The 24,059-nt window shown below is 42.1% G+C and overlaps 1 protein-coding gene across 4 annotated transcripts in view; it reads left to right on the top strand.

Moving 5' to 3' along the window:
• Nucleotides 1–24,059, top strand: part of PIP4K2A (phosphatidylinositol-5-phosphate 4-kinase type 2 alpha) — a 171,013-nt gene that overhangs the window by 94,230 nt on the left and 52,724 nt on the right. For all 4 annotated transcript variants that reach the window (XM_025043459.1, XM_006907004.3, XM_006907005.3 and 1 more), the window contains 2 exons: nucleotides 11,911–12,063; nucleotides 21,664–21,810. In XM_025043459.1, the coding sequence (XP_024899227.1) occupies nucleotides 11,911–12,063; nucleotides 21,664–21,810 (300 nt within the window). The remainder of the gene's footprint in view (nucleotides 1–11,910; nucleotides 12,064–21,663; nucleotides 21,811–24,059) is intronic.

Below are 24,059 nucleotides of genomic sequence, written 5' to 3'. Positions count from 1 at the left end.
TGGTTAGCGATTACATGCCAGATTTTGTATTAGATGCTAATGAGATTTACAGAAACCCAGACATCCCGATTTTGAATGTTCTTCAAGAAAATCTGCTTTCCAGTCTCAGAGAAACAGACCCTCTTACAGCAGGCCTCGGGAAGTTAGAGGGAGGCTCAGTTAAAGTTTCTGAGCTGCGGGAGTGGATTGCCCACCAGAAACAAGATAGAGATGCCGCCGTTGAACCTGAATACACCACATAATTGAAACCGGGCCCTCTTGTTCTTTGTGGAGGATAATATCAGGTTTGTTTTTCCCCTACCGCGTCTCTGCAATTAGAATCCTTCATGATTCGCATTCGATGCGTTTTTTTCCTTTGTATTTGCAACAGAGAACTCTAATTTTAAAATAATTAATTTTAAAAGCTGATGTTTTAAAGTTTTGATGCTCTAGTTTCAGGTTTAAAAATAAAAATTTTAAATGTTAAGACCTTCAAAGTATATTAAACTTTGCAGGAGAATATTCAGCCAGTATCTCTAGAATATAAAGTCTCTGTATTTTCACATGGAGGTTCCCAAGTGTAATTTAAATGATCTGAGGGCAGGAATCGAGACTAGCTTGTTTGCCGAGCTGCAGGCTGGGAATGAGTGGGCCTGGGCACTGGCATAGGTGCTTTTTTTTCTTAACAGACAATTAAGAAACACTTGTGGAAGGAGAGGGAGGTGGAGGGGCACTCAGAGAGAAGTGAGCCTTCTGGGCCAGACATGCAGGCCCCGGAAAATGTGAAGCAATGGATGGTGGTGGGATTCTGGGAGGAAAAAGATGGGACCGTGGAGAATGTGGAAACTGGGCTGAAGACTTCACCCAGACAGGTTTTACGCGGGGCAGCCATGTGACGACATGCGGATTTTCTAAAGATAATTGAGGCAGTGACATATAGAATGCGTAAACGGGACCTAAAGATATTGGGAGACTGTGAACTATCCCGACGAAGAGGCACTTGGCACTGACAGGGTCAAGCAGAAGCATCTTCGCAAGGCAGGGAGAAGAGTAAAGTGACAGGCATGGTGGCTGATGTCACACAGGAGCAAGGGTGTTGGCGTCAGAGGCACTGAGAGAGCAGGGGTGCTGGTCGCTGGAGGAGGGAAGTTTGGGGGTGGGAGAGGAGAGAGAAGAAGATGAAGTTACATTTTTAGTCTATTGAGTGTGGAGGTGACCTGGAGGTGCCTTGTGAGGCTGGTCGTCACACAGTGGGCATCCCCAGGGGAGCTCAGGATTGGGGTCTGCAGCAGAGGCCCAGGTCTGGGAGTGACTGACACAGAGGTACTTATCTCTCGACGGTCGTACTTGGACTGTCACCACCTCGGTTCGCTTACTCATTGAACCAGATAAGCTCTTCTATTCCTTCGTGATTGCTTTGTTGTCCCTTGAGTCGGCTCAGCCCGCTCTGAGAAAGTTTCTGCTCATACCCTCTGGCCTCACAGGTTAGCTACTGGGGGCTTCACCTGAACGTGGGGCGGAAACGCCGCCTAGGCAGAGACCAAAGTTCTGCTCAGATCGCACGACCTTGGGGAAGCTCCCTCACGACCCATCGGCATCATCAGACCTTTCTTATGCTCTTTTCTGCTCCTTCTTATGAGTTGAACCAACGACTGTCCCTACCACCAACTGCCCGCCCCCCCCACCCCGCCACACACACATACACACGGGCACAAGGAACTAAGGCTTCCTGTTTGCCTGCATCTCCTGCCCCTGAACCAGCTTTGGGTTGTCACGTGTGATTTTCAACTAAGAGCTGCCACAAGGAGTCTCCGTTCAGGTCAGATGCCACGTTCGTTCATTGTGAGCCTAGGACCAGGTCCCTGGCATCGTCACCTCAGTCAAGTACCAGCCCGAGATGTTTAAAGATCTCATGGCGCTCCGTGAAGTTCCTACAACGCTGCTTCTTTCTCTGCTGGCCATTGCCTTTCACTTTTGTGTTCCTCTATTCTGATAAGTTGTTTCATTATTGATAAGTGTTAAGTTGCTCTGTGTCTTGCTCTCCTCCGTAATGAAAGCCATCCTACACCTGAGATCACAGCTCAGACTTTTCTTTGAAATTCCCCAAGAGCTTAACACAGGGCTTTGAACACAGTGGGCACTTAATAAATCCTTGATGATGATGTTCAAGGTAGCATGTTGGTCTTTGCCTCCCTGATGAGGTCCAGGGACCATCTGTGCTCGCTCAGGTATGTCCAGTGCAAACCCAGAAAGCAGCCTTGTCTGGGCGATTGCTCTCAGCTCCCGGGCTGTGTGATCTGAGGCATGTAATCATAACCCTGAGTTGTCAGCAGGGCAGCGATTGGCTTCCAGGTTTCAGTCTGTGAAACAGGTAGCCTGGTTTAGGAAGAAGAACATCTTCCTGGGAGTTGGGAGGCTAGTTTACGTCCCAAATCTTCAGTGACTAATGCTGTGACTTAATCCAGTCACTTGGCCCTGGTAGGTCTCCGTTTTTTCATCTGTGAAATGAGAGAGAAAAACACAATGCTCTCTGAGGCCCTCCAGCTGTCAAATCTCTGAATCTATTATTAAGTCACCACGAGTAGATGACTGTCACTTAGGTTCTTGCACACAATATTGACAGGTTCTCTTTGTAAAGTGGTGGCTTTTACGCACTTGAGCGTAGCAGTATTGATTTTAGGTGGCCTTTCTGTTGACTAAAAATAAAAACTTCTCATACGTGATTTTTAGCAGAAATACAAACACATATCAAAATTTTAAAAAAATGTATATAAGAATATATGAGTAGTTCAAGAGAATTAAATGTTCAAAACGTTAAGAAATGTACAGGGGACTGTCATGGTTACTAAATCATGACATTTTTATGAGAGACGTAGAAGATTCGTGGTTAGAAGGAGCTAATTAAATTGACCTTTACATTTCCTCCATCCTTCTGGAGGCCTCACTAATCCTGGGCCCCCCACTGCAAAAATAAACATCTTCAATGAAGACTTTTAGAGGAGCAGGGAGGAAGGATAGCACCATTAATCCCTTTCTTAAGAGGAAGGACAATAAATTTTCAATTATAAATGGAAGAAGGCCATTGAAGAGGGAGCGTCATCTCTCATTATTTCCTTTATTTCCCGTTGAGGGCTGACATGGCACCAGGAGTTCAAACACAGCTGTTGAGATATGAGAGAAGGTATATTGTAAGGTTCGTAACGGATTGGGCTACGGAGAATGGAAGTGGTGAAAAATAAGTTTACCTACCAAGCAGCAAGATAAGCAAAAAATGGACTAAACTATCATGCTGTTACCTGCCCTCCGTCTAATAGCTTTGCCCGAGAACTTTAGTTTTTAGTCAAACAGTTAATTTTACCCCCAACTCCCCAGCCAGCCTGGGAGCATCCTAAGAATCAGCCTTTGGGACTGTAACGTGTCCCCTGCACTGGATTGAGTAGAGGGCCCCCACGGTGTCACTACACTCCCCCAGAGACCACCCAGGGTGGATCACTTCAGGGTGATGATTGTGCTCGGGGGACTTGCAAGGAAAATGTTTGGGCCACTCACACATACCTGTGTACTGTATGATTGCATTTGTATGAAATGTCACGAATAGGCAAATATACATAAGACAGAAAATAGATTCATGGTTTACTCGTTAGGGGCTGAGGAAAAGAACGAGAGGGCCTGCTAATGGGAACAGGGTTTTTTTCCTCCTTTTTTTTTTTTTTTAAAGTAAGGTATAGCTGACATACAATATTATTTTAGTACACTAGGTGTACAACATAGTGACGTGACATTTATATACCTTACGATGCGATCACCTTGATAAGTCTAGCAACCATCTGTCACCATACAAAGTCATTACGATATTATTTACTATATTCCCTGTGCCGCGCATCACATCTCTGCGGCTCGTTTATTTTATAACTGGAAGTTTGTGCCTCTTATTCCCTTTTTCATCCACCCCGCTCCCCTCTGTCAACCATCAGTTTGTTCTCAGTTTCTTTGAGTCTGTTTCTGTTTTGTTAACTCTGTCAAGGTTTATTTTTGAAGTGATGAAAAATATTCTAAAATTTATTGTGCTACTGATTGCTTGACTTTGTAAATATATTAAAAGCCATTGATTTGTACATTTTAAACAGGCGGATTGCCTGGTACGTGAACTAAATCTCTCAGTAAAGCCATTAAGGAAGAAGAATATTTGGAGTTTAAAATTAGTTTATATTTGATATAAGATTTTTTTCCCTTCCATCACTGATTAGGCTGTCATTGTCTTTAGGGTAGAGGATTATGATAACAGTATTTCCATTTAGAACAAAGTGAATTTAAGAAACTACATAGTTTATAATAAGTTTACCTAAAAGATTAGCCAATGGATAGAGCATGGTTTTGGCAGTTTGTTTACATTTACCATTAGCTTTTTCTCCCCAAAGTAATAGCAAACCATTGTCCATTTCCTAAATCTCTACAAACGACAGCAGTAACTATCACCGAATACTAGTTAGTAGAACAAGAAGGAAACCTAGAAACCATTAAGTCCAACAGTCTTTCTTTGCAGAGGATCAGATAACAGAGTAAGGGGTTGGGGAGGGGATTGTTGAGGGGTCTTATTGCCCTTGACTTGACCTCTAACTGGTCCTGTTTCTGCCATACCTGCTGAGACTGGAAAGCCGAAAAAGAAAGTTAGATGGTAAAGGCAGCCCATGAGAGACTATTGTGGTCAGTGAAGGCAACAAGACACTATCAGATTTCCATTACATCTATATTTTAAAGATTGAATTAAAGTCTTTTAAGCCTCTGCATTGAGTGGGATTGTGGGTTTTGTGGTAGCCCAACAGGTTACGCAAGTGACTTCTCAGGCTGTCAGTTCCCAGGTTGCTTTTCTAAACCTCCATCTCTGTCCTCAAGCCCTCTGTCTCATTCGGCCCATTTCTGCTCATTGCCCCCTACTCTCGCCTGAACCTTGAGGGAGCAAAGGCCACATGGTGGGCTCCCCTGGCTTTCCCCCTCCCGTACCTCTGAGGTCTCTGGCATCTTCATCCGCCCCAATTTCCTTCCCTCCTCCCTCTCAGGAAGGAGGTGGGGGTGCTCAGGAAGGAGTCATCTCACTTCTCCAGCTGGGGCGGCGAGCAGGCACCCAGGATAAAAGGAAAACCTTGTGGGTTGGGAACTTTCCACTGAAACGTCTTCATTAAATGTTTTAAATACTCTTTTAAAAATATAAGTGATTATTACTGAGGGCTATAGAAAATAACCTATAAAACTGAATGGGGTTGGGGAAGTGTGCAGCTCTGTTTTCACTGGGTACACACCAGAGGCTGGCCAGGGTGGAAGAACTCATTCTACAAGTCCTTCTGTATTTTTAAATTAGCAACGGACAGAATAATTTGTTAATATGGATCTGCACCTCTCATTACCTTCCAAGTCGAAATTTGCTTTTTATAATAATAGCCGCAATTCGTTGAGTGCCTCTTTATTCCAGGCACTATTATAAAAACTCTGTATTATCTAATTAAACCCCAACAGTTATTATTCTCATCAGTATTACCTTTCCCCAGATATGGAAACTGAGGCACAGAGAGCTTAAATGACTTACCCAAAGTCATCCAGTTTTGACTTCTAAGGCTCCCAAGTCTAGTAACCACCTGTCACCATACAAAGTTTTACTGGCTTCTATCTTCATCATCAGAACTAACTGAAACTTGAAAGGTCATCAGGCCTCTGCTTTTGACAAATATGAGCCTGAGAAAATATGAATAAAGTAAATAAAAGTTTGAATAAACTAAACTGAACATAGAGAGATGGTTTCGATGTTCAGAACATGCTAACGAGTGTATACTTAGTGGGTTTGTGAATGGTTTCTCTTCTGATGGCTTCTAGACTCGAGAAAGAATATTAGGCCATTTCAGAAGACCAGTGGAAGATGTCACACATTGAATAAGCCCTGGATTGCCTTTGTATTGTGTTGTGACTTTGACCCCAAATATCCACAGAGCACTTGTTTTGCACATTCATCCTTTTGAGCTGAGAGATTCAGAATCCCAGATTTTGAATTTTAAAATATGTCACCATATTACAGAACATGTAACTCGCTAAGTTTTGTCCATGACAAGGAATTTGTTTTCTAATGGGAGTAGATCTCTCCAAACCCCAGGTAGATTTCACTGGGTAATTTCATCTGGCACTTTCTCATAAAGACAGACAAGTAGGTAGGGGTAAGGAGTCCTGAAAGTGAACATTGTGCTTTGGAAATGGAAATGATCTCGACGACTAAGCCAAGCCTGTCGATGATGTGTTTTAAGCCTTTACTTGGCTCAGGTATTCATCTCAGACTTGGCCTTTTATGTTTCGGTGGTTAAGATGAGAAAGAATTTTTTTTTAACTGATGCCTTGGGCTAGGCCTTCTTTCTTGCATGCAAATCTTGTCCTAACTTGCAAATTTAGTCTTAACTTTTTTTTTCTCTGTCCCCTCTCTCCCAACTCCCTCTCCTCCAATTCATATGATAGAGAGTAACCCAGAATTCAGCATTCTCACTGTAAAGATTACTCCTTTCAGCTTTGGCATTCTTTGCCAAGAAAATCTGTACAGTTTTAAGCAGGGAAAGGCAGAGGATGCGACAGTCTTCTAAAGATAAAAGCCAGTGAGTGACCAGAGGAGAATGAAAACCTCCAGCTCTTCTTAGAATGTGTGAACTAATTAGAACAGACATGATGAACTGTGCCACATGGTCAGAAATGTGAAGAATTCTTAGGCTTGACATTGTCACAGAATTGTGAGAAATACTGAGTGCTAGGCATCTTTCGGCCCTGTTTTTGTGTCACATGAGTTGTCTGCTTCTAAGCCCCAGGCTCAGCAGCACATAGTTTTTGTCTTAAAGCCTTGTTCTTCAGACACACATCTGTCTCGGCTCTTGCCTTAAGAGGAGATGGCTCCTATTCCTACCCGCCTCAGGTGAAGTCAGGTAATGAGCAGTCCTAGAACGAGTCAAGATAGATGTGTACATACGTTAATAAAAGCGTCAATTAAGGGCTCTGGACTGCGTCAGCAACAAGGCTATTCTCGATGATATTTTTACACGTTTTGCTTGGCAAAACTGAAAACAGAAAGACAGGTTTGGTTTTCTGCCAGCTGGCTCAGACTCTAAATTGTGGTTAGGAGGTATTTGTCACCACAGAAAAATATATATCAACAGTCTCATCCTAATGCCCACCAGTCACTCGGGCCCAGGCAGGGAGGCAGCGCTGTCACGGGGAGTGAGGCCGGCAACCCCGGGAGAGGCCCCTGCCAGGCCCCCCGCGAACACTGTCCCGCTCAGGTGCTCACGGACTGAGACGGGCCAGTCCCTGTTTCCTGATCTGTAAATCGAGCGGTTTGGAATAATCTCTAGGGTTGCTTCCAGCTGTCCTACCCTCTGATCGTGAGATTCATTTACACGTAGAGGGACCCCTTGCGGGCACGCGAAGGTCACTCTTTCTTCTCGGGGCTCCCTCCTCTTGGCCTCCCAACCTTGTCTAAGCACCCGTGTGATGCCGTGGTCCGTTTTTCCTGTGTGACAGACCGAGCACACAGGAATGTCACTGTTGAGTTTCACTCGATCGCGGACTGTTTTCAGGCCGCTCAATAACTACTCTCAGTGCGTAGCCATGACCTCCTTTGCTTTGCTCGTTTTCTCGTTCCTGCCGAAGTGGCCTTGAGTACATCTGGAATCCATGAGCTGTCGTTTTCATGCCGCTCTAGGAACCGTTGTCGTCGTCCCTTTCATCTTGGTCCCGATGCCCTAAGCCGTCATTACGCACCTGCTGAGTTGATGGTCGTAGTCTCTTCGGACTGGACTTGTGTTGGCAAACGTATCGAATCACCTTCTGAGGCCCGTGCTATCCAGCAGTTTCTAGAGCAGTGTGTGCTGTCTCCAAGTAAATACACGTGTAGGGTTATCAAAGGTCTGAAGTGGAAGTCCAGTTCAGCCCACCCTCTCCCCTGGGCTTATTTATTCCCTGTCACTTTACAGACCCAGAAACCGAGGCTCGAAGAGGCTGCGACATATCCAAGGGGTGACGAGTGGCAAAGCGTGTTCTGGGTCCCAGACCAGCGCCCTGCCATTACATAGCACTGCCTTTCCACACCAACAAATGAACACTCTACCTTATGCCAAAGGCTACGGAGAGTCCGCGATTATGATGTCAAGTAATGGCGATTATGATGTCAAGTAATGGCAAACGTTTAGTCTTGCCTTTGTAAATTGCGCTGTTTGGTTACCTCGGAGGAAGCGTTAGGCAGGAGCCACAGGCAAATTACTCGTCTCTGTTGTACTTTAGTTTCATTGTCTTCGAGTAGAAAAATGCACCTGGCTTTTCCTATCTCAAGGGAATGTTGCGCAAATAAATAAGAAGCAATGAGCTGGCTTCTTCCAGGCCTTAGAATCGTTCCATGGATCATGCGTTTTGTGTATAATTGTGCTTACCCTTCTGGTTTTCTGCTTGTCTCAGGCTTTCAGTAAATTTGATCCATATAGTTTTATGTTGATAGCGATTGTAAAAGGCATGTTCTAAATTTTGACAAAGCGTCTGTTGGCAGACTTCACTGATCATTTGAAAGCTAAGAGTCTTTAAAAATCCTTTTACAAACTGGAAGTTAGGACTACTCATGTGATTATTGCAAAACTGAGTCGAAGCGGAATCAAGATTAGAAGTTGTAAGGTGTTGTATCCCAGGATTAAGCCATGGCCAATATCTTAATGCAAAGTCTGTAATAAATAATTATCGAAGTCTTTGAAACCAAAGGGAAAGGAAAAGAATTTGGAAGGAGGTAACATGTGAGCTGAGGAGTCATGACATTATTTGACTGTGTAGTTCTAACACTATACCTTATAAATCCATACATTGCCTCGAACATATTATTTTTAAACTTTTTTAGTGAATTAATACAGTGAATGTAATGAATTATTCTTCACTGTAGTTCCCCATTTTTACCAAACCAGTGTTGGACAGACTATAATGCAAAAGGCGTTCATGTAGGTAAGTCTGTAATTATAACACACTTAATGCATAGTCTCTGCACACTCTGCACCGGACAAAACATATCGTAGCCACATTCAGTAAACGCTTGGTTCTCACTTGTGGTCCAAAGACCAGCTATATCAGCATCATCTGCTTCTCCAAACGCCCCACCCCACACCCGCTGGGTCAGAATCTGCATTTTAACATGATCTCCGGGTGATTTGGTTGCTCCTTAAAGTTCGAGAAGCACTGACTATGCAGCTTTCAATTTTATTCTATCCCATTAGTCCATGATACAACATTATACTTTCATATCTCATGTGCCAAAGAAAACAGTCTATGGAACTGATGCTGCTGTATTTCTGCCCTGTGCTGAATACAATTATTCTTTACTATTTCCCATTCTCCCCAAAAGTTATTGTACATGTATTATCAGTTGTACAAAGTTTATAACCTGTTCTGCCTGTCATAAAGTTGATCGTTCCTGCTTTGCTTTTGTGCCTGAAAGTCATTTATAATCTTACGATTCCTAGTGTTCTTGTTTTATTTGGAATACCTTTTGCAAATCAGTGTTTGGGATGAAAAGACTATTAGTGAAGAGCAACAATTGCTTTCTTTGCTAGTGCTTAAAACCCCAACAGAAGACATTCACTTTGATTGTTCCTATCTTTTATTCTTCGTAGGAAAACGTGCGTAAAGAAGACTTTTTTTTTTTTTTTGAGAAAAGCCATCATATCTGAGAATTAAACTCCTGTTAACAGCCATTTTCATCCTGAAAATCATTTTCATCATTCTCAATCCATCTAGCGAACTTCATTTGTCTTAGGAATAATTTAACACTGCCAAATCCTGTTACTTAAAGTCAGTGTGGGAGTTACACTGATTTTTTTTTTTTTCCTTCTCTCCAATTTTCTAATAAGCTAAGGAAAGCAAATTCAGTTAATTGGTAGGATCAGCTCCGCACTTGACAGGCATGCCTGCTTTCATTCAAATCAAGGTGTACTATCTCATGATGTAATGTTACGCAGGCCGGGCCCGTCCTGGGAAACGAGAATGAGCTCACGGGCCACTTCCCTCAGCGCACGAAGCGCCTCCGGGTACTACTGCGCCACTGCAACGCAGTTATACTTCATATGGCTAAATCCTGCTGGATTTCATCTAGGAAGGAAGGAAAGGTTAAAGAGACGTGACTGCGCTAGACAGAATGGGAACTCTTTCAACTAGAAATCTATGATGCAGGGATATTGCTGCCTCCTAAAGATATCCGTGTCCCCTTAACTGGACAATATTTGGTTCATTGGGACTTTGAATGCCCACGTTAGAGAGGACGTTGAAGAGGGAAAATGTCATTGCCTTAGAATCCCTCGTACACGGGACCAGGCGGGGAAGGAAAGCAACGCTGAAGAGCAGTCAGCGGGGGTGACGAGCGGAATTCTCAGATACCGGGGGTGTGCTAATCCCAGTAGTCTGGGTGACCAGTGTAAGAAGGTCGGGGGCCGGGGGAGGGACAGAGGCCTACTAGAGGCTCTAAGAAAGTCAGAGTCACACGTGAGGAAGGGGTAGACTTACCCAGCTCCCAGCCAGAGTGTCGATGGCATGAGCCGCCTACCAGGACGAAATGACACTAGAAGATCCCCTATTCAGAGCCCCGCCCTGCCCACCCTCCAGAAGCTTAGTTGTTCCCAAAAATGGCTGAAGGAAGAGTGGAAGATGGACCAAATCAGAATCTTCGAGGAGCTCTTGTTGTGTCCAGAATAACCAGACCCAACTTGAGTGCTCTTAACCAGGAGACAGTTTATTAGCCGGCGGCTGTCCTTGCAAAGGAGCAGCCCCGAAATGCCAAGATACAAGGTTTTTAAGCCCCAAATCCCATTCCTCATTCTGTCTTAAACACAAAGGTCCATCTTTCTCCTATTCACTACCTGTCAACCCACTGGTCAGGTGTGCAAGCGGGAAGTACAGAAGCAGAAAGCTTGTTGTTAGAATGTTATGTTCCTATGGGTCATTGCCTATGTTCCCATGGACAATAGCCAGTGTTCCCATGGGCGATGGCCAAACAGTAATTTTCAGCTTATATACAATTGATTATTTTTCATGCCACGCAAGCAAGCAGGGTTACATAGGCTAAAATTGGCAGTTAGCGTATGAGCTCATTGTTACAAGTTTCATGGTTAACAAAATGTGGTTAGGGGTTCCAGAAACTAGGCCTAAGTTATAGACTTCCTTTGTCCAGTTTCAGGTTTTAATTATTCTTTAACCCTTTCACATTTCGGCGGGCTATTACACTCTTTTCGAATCTAGCCGCCCAGGCTCTTCCTGGGCACGCCACAGGCAGAGAGTTTGCTGAGCAGTGTACTAGTTTCAAACTTGGGTTCCGAGCCAGCCACCCTGGAGATGGAAGTCTGCCTCTTCCCCTTTTTAGCTATGTGGACTTTGCCCAGTTATTAAACCTTTCTGATCCCCCATCACCTCATCTGTAAAATAATGATGATATTAATAATAACCGATTCACGGAGATGTTATCAGAATTGGGAGAGGTACTCTGTGCCTCCTGCTCGGCAGAATACCTGTCATTAAGGAATCACTCTGAATGTTAAATTTTCTTTCACGACTGGATCGTAATTTCATTCAGAAGAAAATCTGGGCTCTCGTCCAAATCGGAAAAGAGCAAGGTGAACAAAATAACTTTGGTTACAATTCTAGACATTAGCCAGCTTATTTAAGGACATTAGAATCACAGTGCACGCCCAAGCCGTTTTTCATTTCATTCGAAAGACTGGCAGTTTGAGATATGACGACTGTAAAATGTTGTCATCCTGCTTAACCAATTTCCTCCAAACACAAACGCTTTTTGAAAACTTACGATGATAACAAATTAGCCGGAAACCAGAAAGCCACAGTCTTTGACCGACCCTCTTCTCTCCTCCCCTCTTATTTCTCGACGGGAAGAATTCCCTGACCAGGAGCGCACCCCTTCCCAACGACTCCCAGGCACGGAGCGGGGCCAGATTCCACACGTCTTACGACAAAAGATACGTCATCAAGACCATTACAAGTGAGGATGTGGCCGAAATGCACAACATCCTGAAGAAATACCACCAGGTAATTTTCCTTTACCTTTGTTTGCAACTCTGAAAAGGTTCACATTCACGACCGATTGTCCTCAAGGCCAAAGGTTTAAATACGTAGTCAGGAAATGATGAGAACACATCTGACGTAAAATTCCCCTCTAGCTGGCCTTTTAAAAATCGCTTTAGCCAAATTCCTGACAGTTAACATTTAGGAATGCTTATCCTATAAAGGTAATTAGTTATTTATGTAACACTTTTAAGATAAATACTCTTATGTATAATAGTGTCGATGATTGCCATACTGATTTTAAAATCACTCAGCTTAAGATTTGGCAACATTTCAGAAGTTTTTTCGCACATGCCAGAAGTAAGATGTTAACCTGTGAGTATTTATCCATTTACACCTCCAAATCCCATCCAGCTTTCACTGGTCTTTTCCTGTCCTGTGCCCAGAAAGGACCTGCTCACACTCTCCTGCTAGGAAATTTTCTCATTTTCACCCATCAGCATTATCCCTTTATAATCACCTGGGGAAAGAATGAAACTATCCTTGCCAGCCTCAATCTCCCTCTCCCTCTCCCTTTCCCTCTCCTTCTCGCTCTCTTTTTCCTCCCTCCCTCTCTTTGGATAAATCCCAGCACAAGTTTGCCTGGTGGAGCACGTGTTCCCAGGTCTAAGGGGAGCTGTAAGAGGCCTCACTTTTTACGTATTAAGAGCATGAAGTTCAGTGTCAGACAATCCCAAGTTCAAATCCCAGCCCTGTCTCCTGCTAAGCACATGACTTCTGGACTTTGGAGACTCAGTGTTTTCATTTATATGATGGAGATAACAACACCACCTTACCGTGGAGTTGTGAAGATTAAACGGGAGCATGTAAGTCAGGTACTTAGTTCAGTGTCCGCCGCAGGCTAGGTGCTCGTTATCATCAAGTCATATGACAACCAATAACTACTGTGTTACCTTGAGAAACTGTAGTCTGATGGTGTCATATGACTCGCTTGCAACATCACAGCACTTGTCTTCAGAACTGATGTTCGAACCACATGCTAAGACACATACATGCGTGTGCACACATGAACACACACACACGTGTGCATACACACGCACTTACTTTTAGAGTCCTGCTTTGATTTTTTACCTAATAGCTCCAAAGCCCCCTCGAAGGTAAAGGTTAGCAATCACAGAGGGTATTCAAAATAAAGTGCTGTGGGCCCTGACTGCATAAACCAAAGGATTTTTCAAGTGTTTAAACAATCGCATCATTAAGTATTGGCCTCTCAAAGTGACAGCTTTGAATGCAGCTCTCATTGGATTTGTGAGCACCGATATGTCTGTTTAGAAGTCAGCTCCCTTCCCTCATGGTCATCCTTGATGCTCTAACATCACGGAATATTTCTTGGCAGTTGCTTATTCTTCAGTCTTTGCAAATGTGATCAATTATGTTCTGCTTGCAGTGACGTCTATAAAAATCTTTTTGCTATATTCTTGAGCTATATTCTATTTCCGGAAACTTGGGATTATCCCTAATTTGTTTCTTAAAAACATTAGTCAGTCTCTAAATTTCATTTAATATATAATAAATCTTTTATAAGCTGTATTCCTTTTGAAATTTGTTCTACAATGCTTATGCTGTTCCCTATTATGAAGAAAATTCCAAAGCACAGGCACAGTACCACACGGGTGCACTGGCTTCTGAATGAATTTAATTACAGGGTGCAGCTTTAACTAGTGACCTTTTAAACTGTCTACTATTTCATTTCTCCCCTCTGGAACTTAATGTCACGCTTACGAATTCTTTTTATACTTTCTTTAAATTACCTCAGTACTTTTGAAGCAAAGTGATACCTCGATGGCAGACGAAAACATGTTATTCTGATAAATGGCTATGATACCATTCTAATAAAACGTGACACACAATTCAAATAGCAACTTCTCGATGGCAACTCTGAGTTCAGAATTTCTGGACTTTACAGACATCACAGTTTGAAACGTTCTCTCTGGGGCGGTTACTATAACCTAACTTGCAGATTTGATATATCTTCGATATTGCATACAATACACTGGGGATCAAATTAAGTCCACTAACAGGCTCCAGGGCGTTTCAAGTACTAAACATTTTCTTTCATTTCACTACGACGAAATAATATTTTCATGGTATGTTTTTTATCTAGAAAAGTCTCATTTACCCAACATCTGTATGTTTCTTTCTTCTTATAAATCATGTTTTAAATATAATACTGATGATCTTAGTGATTGAGAATCACTGTTTTTAATGCAATTTATTTAAAGAACACTAAGTCAAAAGTCAGGAGACGTAGATCCTAGCTTATTATAAACTGGTCACTTAGATGGTCTCCGAACCCCAGTTTCCCCATCTACATTTTATTCATTCATTCATTCATTCATTTGTTCATTCATTCGTTTATTTACTCTTGACCTACTTCCAGAAAGGATACAAGGTGGCCTTCAAGGAAGTTTGAAATACACTAGATAGAATAAATAGGAAAAAAGAAAAATAGATCAGGGAAGAAGAGGGTGGAGACACGAAATGGAGGCTGGAATGACATACTGTGATGACCGGCGTGCTTCCTCCTGTGGGGGCCACTAATTCAACTCGGCTCCCTTGTTGCCAAAATGGAAAGTGGAAGCTGAATAAGACACAGCTCCTGCGCCTGAAGACACAAATGAATCAGTTGTGAAGGAGGAATATAACTATTCTTAGTACTAAGATCAGATGGGGTTATTTCTAAGGCGTTCCCCACAGAGAGAACACCTGACATGACAAACATCATCCTTGGGGACCCCTGTGTGACACACAAGAATTTCACAGAACTTTGAAAGTAAGTCATCAAGGTGGGCCGCTGAGCCCACGCCAACATGTAACTCGCACTTAGTCAACACGTTTTGCAGAGGGATGGGGCAGTGCACACCAGCCACCCAGCGCTCTGCCAGGGGCCCCCACCAAGGCAGGAGTTTGAATGTCCTCAAGCCGCCCTTCTCACAGGCCCCTTCAGACACCGTGTTGATGGACATTACACGGCAGTGAGCTCGGCCTCGTGCGTCCTCAGGTGTAGCTGTTTCATGCGATTGGACACAGGCCTCGCCAGCTGTCACCCAGCAGCGGTCCTTCTACACTTCGTGCTTGACTGTTCTCTCCAGTGATGCTCACAAGCCTTTTCATGAGTCCTAGGCCTTTTTTTCCTTTCCCACTTTCAGTAGGCCTAGACCGCTTTCGGGATTTAAGTCTAGTCTTATAAGCTTTCTGTCTCCTGCTTCGGTGGCTACTGTTAACTCTTATTTCTTCTTGCTTTTTACCTTCTAATTTGCTGTGCTTCTGAACTGCCTGGTCTGGACAAGTAATTAAGCTTGTTTGAAGTGCATGCAATAAATGGGATAGGCTCCCAGAGAGGACCCCTCCTGTGGGGCAGATGGGGTGGGCTTTCTGACGGCCCTGGTTACTCGACCACCCTCGACTTCTCTTTTTTCTTCTTTCATTGCTTTTCGTTGTAATGAAACATATCCAGAGTCGCAGCTCTGTTCTGGAGGATTAACATTACCCTAAGGCCAGCCTCTAGGGAAGTGGAACATTGCTAGATACTCGAATAAATTCTTCCTGGGATTAATTTTCTGATGAGCCAGGCTCGCCAGCTCTGCAATGTGGTAGGCGGTTCAGGGCACAGACTCTGCAGCTGGCTGCCGCCCTCGAACCCCAGCTTTGCCCCTGACCAGCTGTGGATCTTCGACAAGTCACCTAACCTCTCTACACCTGCTTCTCCGTCTCTCCATTTGGATAATAGTAGCTCCGTCATTCGGTGTTGTGCTAATTAGGTGAAGTGATATTTATAACCTGCCCAGAACAGTGCCTGGTATATGGTAAGTGCTACATAAAAGATTGAATAAGGTAATTAAGTACCATTTGTCTACTCAATTTCCTACAACCCAGTGTAGAAATCATTAACTCTTACAGTCCGCTAAGGGACCTGGTTTCTGGTAGAATGTGACACTGAGGCAGAATTATGAAGATTTGAACCATAAGGAGTTAGATTTTTTCCTAAGCTCTAGCATCTTGCCTTAGTTGTTACCTATTGCTGAATCATACCCTGATTTCCACCCGGTGCCAAGAAAGAACAACATTGCCTTTCAGACCAATGGAAAATTTATATTAAGCAGAGTGAACTTTTTTTAATTTTGGTTTTCTCTTTTCTATAGTTGGGAAAATACCATAATGTTTAAGTACAAATATCCTTTTCTTCAAATTTCTGTTAGTCTAGAACAAACTCAGGTCTTACAAATGGTGATTATCAACCAATTAGCTAAGCAATATCAGAAGAGCATTCAAAAAGGGAAAAAATGGTCAAGAACCTACTTGAATGCCTTATTTCTCCTAAACTTGACTGATTTTCCCCCCCACTGACCTGAATTCATGTTTAAAATTAAAAGTCAATGTCAGTAAAATTTTAGAAATTTTATGGCAGGTTAACAAGTTACAGTATAAATGATCAAGAAATATCTTATATTAAGAATATCTTTTAAGATTTTAGAATACAGAAGTTAAATTTTTTTTTATGTCAAAGTGACTGAATTGATAAATTAATAAAATTTATAAAGTAATCTCAGAAATCCTTTCTTATCCTTTGTATTTGGGAAACAATTACTAACTTAAGCCGAATCTAGAGATTATGCCTCAAACCTGAACCCCTTGTTAAATAAGCTAGCTAGTACCTCGAATTTCAGTGAAGGATTTTAGTGTGAATGCTTGACTTTTTTGGAGTCTCTCTGGAGTACAACTTTTTATCCTCCCCTGAAGGACAGTGGCGTAGGCATTATCACTTGAAGAACGATCCACAAATAGAGGAACACTGAGAAAGCAGACACCATAAAAGCCAAAAATTGAAATAAAACAATGGGAGGTGGGTGGTACTGAAAGAGAAAAGGTTGCACAACCACATCAGTGCTTCTTAAACTCCGACGATAAGCAGAACACCCGGCACCCTATAAAAACACAGATTCCGACTCAGCAGATCTGGGTGGACCCGAGAGGCTGCGTGTCTAACTCTTCCAGGTGATGCTGATGAAGCCCCCAGGACATACCAGGACGGTACCTGCTTTCTGAAACAGGAGAAACATTCTGAGTCTGCTCCTGCCTGGAGGAGAGGTCAATTGAAATGTGAAAAGCACATCAAAGTTTTAAGTCCTACAAGCACCTAGAATTGTGTGGCCAAAGGCAGGCCCCCGGCAGAGCCTCTCTTAGAAACATTTCTTGCTTCTCTCTTAGAAACATCAGAAAGGTGTTTACCTTGCCCAGGGTGCCTGTGGCCTGGGTGACACCCCTTCAAGCTCCACTTTGCAGACAGGGAGTCCCCGCTTGCTAAGGGGGGCATTTGGAGCCCTGTGTGTACAGCGTCCTGGCCATTTGTCCCCCACACTTCCAGGGATCCGCCAGCACACTCCGCAGAATGCTTTTCCTGCAGCAGGTTTTCCCCAGTTTCTGGAAATTCCATCGTCTTTTTCTCTTCATATAGCGCCCGCATGCTCTACTCTCTCCTTCTGTCTCTCCAACAGCTATATATTTGACGTTCTCATTCTGGCCTCTATATCTCAACTTTTCTTTCTCATTTTCCTTCTCCAAACATCTCTGCCCAATTCTGGGTAAATTCCTCAGCTGTATCGTCACCCAGTCCTAATTCTCTCTTCGACTATTTCAACCTGTTGTCTCACCCGTCCAGTGATATATTTTTATTATTATTTCGATAATGGTATTTTTTTCTAGATGTTCTATTTTTAAAATCCACCAGTTCATTCCTGATGGTTTCTTGTTATATGCTCATCTCTGACATTGTATCCTTTGTTTCTTTAAACGTTTTATGCATAACTGTTCAAATTCTATTTTTGATAGTCCTAACCTCTGCAAAGCCTGGGCCTGAATTTGTTGCCTCTAGTGTCCGCTGACTCTCACGCAGAGTGACTTGCCCAAGAGGAAACCCACACAGAGTTCAGGGTCAAGATATTGATTAGGGATCTTCCTAAGCAGGGAAGAGGAAGGAAGAAATGGATAGAGGGAGAAGTCACACTGTCACGTAGGTCCACAGCCAACCTGGTGGTGCACGTGGTGCATTCAAGTACTCCACCCCGAGCCCCCATGTTGGGCCAGAGTGACAGGCGGGCAGACCCAGAAGGAGCGGCTGGCGGTGCCATCAGCCCTGCCTCTCTCAGCTCCTCACCAGGGCTACGCATAGAGCAGCCATTCTGCATTTTAGTCATAGTCAGTGAGTAAACGCCGTCTCTACTTATGATCAAGTGTTTTGTGCAACGTCGTTTCATCTTTAACAATGATGTTATTTATGGGCCTTGACTGCAGTGTAACAGAGGAAATTGGGAACATCAGTGTTTGAGTTCCGGCGTATTCTGCATTATCTCAGTGCTAAGAGGGTTCATAAACCCTCCAGAGGAATGTTCGTTTCTTTTAAGCCTAATGTGATCACATTTAAGCAAAGCAGCAATGTTTTGTTTTTATATTAACTAAGCGACATCATCTTTATATTCTTTTTTGACTTCAAAACTATCTGAAACCAAAATAAATTATATTAACTGACACGTATATACTGTTATCCCAAAATATTAATTCCAGGGAAATTTGCATTATTTATTTATTTGGTCATTCTAAAACAAAGCAATGCTTAATTTCAAGCTGGCTGACTTCTTCCTCCTCCTCCTCCTCCCTCCCTCCCCTTCTTTCTTTTCTTTCTTGTAAAATATGTTGGAGTGATCTATAAATATAGCCAGAGGCACAATTAGGATTACAGATAATTTAACCTTTCAAAAACGTTTACCCGAAACAAGACTTCACATTGAAGTATTAATTTAATGCTGTATTAAATTGTCACCTCAAACCTCTAAAATAAAAATGAGTGAAACATGATAATAACAGCAATTTTCAAAAGCCAGAGCCCAGGTTCACACTCTCACGCAGAGATATAAATATTTATCTGTCGCGGTGCATCACTAGACTCCGCTCAACTCAGCCGAAGCCTTCAGTCAGCTGTGACTCTTTTAATGGCATTTCATTTTGCATGAGAAGAGCAACAAATTGGGGATTCATAATACTCGTTATTCTTGTTGAGTGCCTAAGACCAAAGGAAACTGAGATCTTGTTGCTGTTGCATTTTATATGTTTTTAAAATTCTAATTTTTACCACGTCAATTTAGCATTGCATTACAGTTCTAACAAGCCCGCGGTTGTACAGGAAAAAGTTCTAAGGGAGACAGGAAGAGATTAAATTTGACTCTATCAATGACACCATGGAATCATTTACACGTCAGTTTTTTAAAAGAAGACAGAAAAAAGTAAAAAGTGTTAGTGTTGGAAACACGGGTTACAGACAAAACACTGCCAGCCAGCATGTTTCTAAGAGCACTCTCGACAAAAACAGAAGCCACTGCATAATGAATAGCAGAGCAAGGTGACGTGAGGTGGCCAGCTACGAAAACGCAAAAGTGAAAAGTGATAAAAGCGATATTTTAAAAATGCAGACATAGGTAACGCAGTGCGTTTAGCATGAGAATATGGATGCAAGAATGATTGGGATTGATCGAGCTCCACATAGTAAGCTTAATAAGAATCGATGACTATCAAGTTCCCTTTTTAAAGATTTGGGAGTAAATATTCAGTGCCTCTTCAGAGTTTTAAATGAACGTAATTATTACAATCATTGTCATCTGTAGTAGGAGGAAGAGTAGATTACACAGGCATTGTGTGAAGTATTTTGACATACTATCGCCTATAATCCTTTGAGGTAGGAATTACAGTGCTCGCTTTCCAGAAAATGAAACTAAAGTGATGATTGATTTAGTAACTTGCCCAAGAGTGCACAGCTGGTCGTTGGAGGCACCAGGACCAGGACACATACACACATCTCTCTGACTCACAAACCTATGTTCTTTTTTCTGTGCTTATTATACCATGTAGACTCCCATTGTCTACATGTCTTTAAGGTCCATCCAACAATCTTCAGAGACAAGGGACAACACCCCCTTTTAGTTTTTTAGAGCAGATGTGAGACATTTTCTCTTCAACCAAGGGCTCTTTATCTCCTGGTTTGCATTAGTAAAACTCAAGTTAACGTACTGTTTTTCGAAGAGAGAGAAATAGAAAATGTTCTGCTGTCTGACTTCGAATGAAGAACGGGTTAAGGTGAAACTATTCAGAAAATGTATCAAATTAAAATATGTAGCTCGATTATGGTTAGTAAGATTTAAAAAGGGAGAAGGGGCTGGGGCATCTTTAAAATCTGCCAAAACTCTGGGTGGCGAAAATCAAACTCATACTGATGCTGCTTATCTTTTCTTTAATGATAAAAACTAAAAGCCTTTTTTTAAAAAAAAAAAAACTCTTAAGACAGTTAAATATTATCAGATTTGATTGACAGTGTTTACCACTAAAAAGTTTGAAAGGGCAAACTTTCTTAATTTTTTAAAATGCTCAGTGTCAAAAAGAAAAATTTAAGCAGTGTGATAATTTTTTTTAAAAAAAAAGCAAGAAAGAGTTACTGGAAATTTTATCATATTTACAGAATATCTCTGTAAATATGCTCAACGTGTACAATTTTTACAACTTTTGAATCCAACTATTCATGCTGTTTATTATCCTGGAGATTTTACACACATGCCATGGATGTAAAAGAGCTTTTTTTGAAATCTTACCCCCTCATTTTAAAGAAAGGGAAGCCTAATTCTCCATTGGGAAGCTGGAGTGGGATTTGTTGTATAAGGGTTGGCTTTCAAGGAGAAGTGTCTCCACCTTGTGGCCTTTTCGGGCATGCCATTAAAGGCTTGTAAACCCCTGTTGTGTTTTTGCAACTCTAACTGGAAATGGTGTCAAAGCAGGACTCTGACCAATGGCCTGGATCAAGTCCAGCGTGGAGCTGGGGAATCTCCAAGGGCTGTCTGAGAGCAGGGATGCGCCCCATGGTGGCGTGGCACCCACCCTTTACACTGCTGCTCAGATGGGCAGCTGAGCCCCAGGAAGGGTATGGTTGAGAAACAAAAACTAAGACTAGAGACCAAGCTTTCCAGCTTCTAACAATGGGCACTCTCCACTATCTATCTCTTCTTCAGTCTCAACCTCAGAAGATGTCTTTCACACATTCATCAAACGGGGTTAGTATCTGCTCCGTTCCACGATGCTCGGTGACTCTCAGTGTGAAAGGAGCTAATCTTAGTGGCCAAGTGACTCTACGTCAACGTCATAAAGTCATCACCGGGCCTTCTGGGGAGGAAGATGGAGGCCCTAGGTGGAGTGTAATTTTTACTTTAAAGGAATTATAAAAAGGATCAATCACTGGTCTTCTCACCTTACACTATTAAATCCAAGTTTCGACTTTACCAATCGGTTTGGAATGTTAGGCCAAAATATCTTTTTGGAGATAAAGTTGAATTTTTTTTTTATCCGTGCATACATGGTGAATATAGATCCTGTGTTAAGCAGTATAAACATAGACATTTTCTGTCAATAGGACCCCAATGGTAGGCAAGTTTCCCTTCATGTAAACAGCAAAGGCAGACGAGCTGTGTTGTTGCATCTGAATGAGCACCTTTTGATGGGATACTTTTTTTTCTTTTTTCTCATGCGCAGTATATAGTGGAATGTCATGGAGTCACCCTTCTTCCCCAGTTCTTGGGCATGTACCGCCTTAATGTGGATGGAGTCGAAATATATGTGATCGTTACAAGAAATGTGTTCAGCCACCGTTTATCTGTATATAGGAAATACGACTTAAAGGTGAGGTTGATTTCATTATTTTCTCTTAAGTGATTAAGCTTACGCATCCACATTGTCATTGTTATCGAACACACTCAGCAATTTGGAGGTGCTCGGAGCTCAGAGCCACCAGGCAGCTGGCAGTACACGCCTTTATGTTAACCAAGGATCACTCGCTTGTTTTACCAGAAGATGCTGGTTCGTATTAGAGCTGTCTAATTTATTCAGCAAATATGTGTTGAAAGCCAGCTACATAGCAGGCACTGTTTTAAATGCTGAGAATAGTGCGATGAACGAAACAGACCAAACCTGCACTCATGGAGCGACATTCTGGTGGGTAAATACAGACAATAACTGAAAGAAGTCAGTCAGTCACGTAGTATATTAGAAAGTGGTAAGTGCTGTGGAAAGAAGTAAAAACGAGAAGGAAAAAGAAGGGATACAGTTGTAAATAGGGTGTCAAGGAAAGTCTCACGGAAAGGATGACAGTGGAGCAGAGCTGAAGGAGGGGGAGGAGTGAGCTGAGGGAAAACCTTCCTGGCAGAGGGAACGGGCCCTGAGACATTTCAGAGACATTGAGTGAGAGGGGACCGCTGGAAATCCTGAGTGGAGTGAGGTGATCTGACTTCCGGGCTCACCGATGTAGAGAGAACATTCAAGTCAGGAGCTGGCAAACTGTGACCTGGCTGCATGGCAAATCCTTTATTTATTTTGTAAATAAAGTTTTATTGGAATACTGCCATGCCCGTTGTTTCTGTATCATGTGTGGTTGCTTTTCACTATAATGGCAGAGCTGAGTAGTTACCACAGACACCGTTTGGGACCACAAAGCCTGAAACATTTGCCCTCTGACCCTTTTCAGAAAAAGTGTGCCAAGCTTTGGTCTTTGTGAGTGGATCTCAGATTTTTTGAAGACCCCTCACAGCTTTTGCTTTTGCAGATTATATCTTCTGATATTTGCAGTGTTAGAAATTAATTTGAGAAAATTTAAAATACTTTATTTAAAATAATAAAACCATTAAGCGTTAGCATATTGTTGTGAAAAAATATATCTTCCAAATAAAAAAAATTAGTAAGACAGGTGGCGTTTATTGTTTTACGTTTTTGCAAATCTTTTTAACATCTGACTTAATATGAGACGGTTGGAGTGTCCTATCTGGTTCTGTTGTCAGTCTGTTGTGATGTTATTTGGTTGACATGTATGAGGAAAATCGGACCTTCCACAAATGTGTAATTGGAAAAAGGGAAAGGGGGTGTTTTAATAACTTTTTCAGAACTTTGTGGATATTCTTTGATATTACACCAAAACCTGTCACATGGTAATTTCTCAAAGCTCACGTGGAATGTGGAATCTGAAATCACATCAGCGAACTTTTGTATTCTTATCATTAAAACTCATTGGTCTATTTGCATCATGCTTTGGTCATTTGGAATGAATGAGTTATGTGCTCTGAGTTATGGTCACTGAGTTATGTGCTCTTCCAAATATCAACACATTTTATTATACGGTATCAACAAGTCACATTAGTATCACCACCAGTCTCATCAGAAAAGTCTTTAGGTATCAAGAATCTGTCAAGCTCAGGGTGATGGATATAACTTTTAAAATTCTAATTTTTTTCTTTTAAAAGCTCAAATTTTACCACTGGCAACAAGTCCTGTTGTTTTATGTGAAGTGACAGCACACAACCCCCTTGCACATAGCCAAGCTCAGCAGTTTTGTTCATCTTTGAGCAAATGTCTGACAGGTGCCCAGATCTGAATAAGCATAGATTGTCAGTTCTTTCAAGTAAAAATGTTGTTTCATGAAAAAAGTAGCTAGTTCAGCTCATAACTCAAACCATCACAAAAACGACTGTTCTTAAATCATTCTTTCTTTATAACAGGTGCTTTATGCATACTTCTCACACAGAATATTGAACAGATATGTTTCCAGGGTCAAGATTGAATAAAAAACTAATTTCATTGCTTCATCAAGGACATTTGTATATTTATAGATATAGATAGATATAGCTACAGATACAGATATATTATGACAAACTCTACTAATACCATTTGGTACTACTGCTGGATTTGTTCTAAGCTGGTAGCAGTTTTACCCACCATTGTTTTTGCAATATCCACACAAATATCAAGACCATTGTTTTTGCAATATCCACACAAAAATGAGCAAGGCAAATAACATCTCAATATCATTATAAAGATAGTTTTGACTCTCCAGACCCCTGAGAGGATCTTGGGACCCCAGGGTGCTGACCCGCTTTTCAGAA

This window comes from Pteropus alecto, unplaced genomic scaffold, assembly GCF_000325575.1.
Source record: "Pteropus alecto unplaced genomic scaffold, ASM32557v1 scaffold11, whole genome shotgun sequence".
Taxonomy (NCBI): Eukaryota; Metazoa; Chordata; class Mammalia; order Chiroptera; family Pteropodidae; genus Pteropus; species Pteropus alecto.
This window is presented reverse-complemented; position numbering and strand designations above follow the sequence as displayed.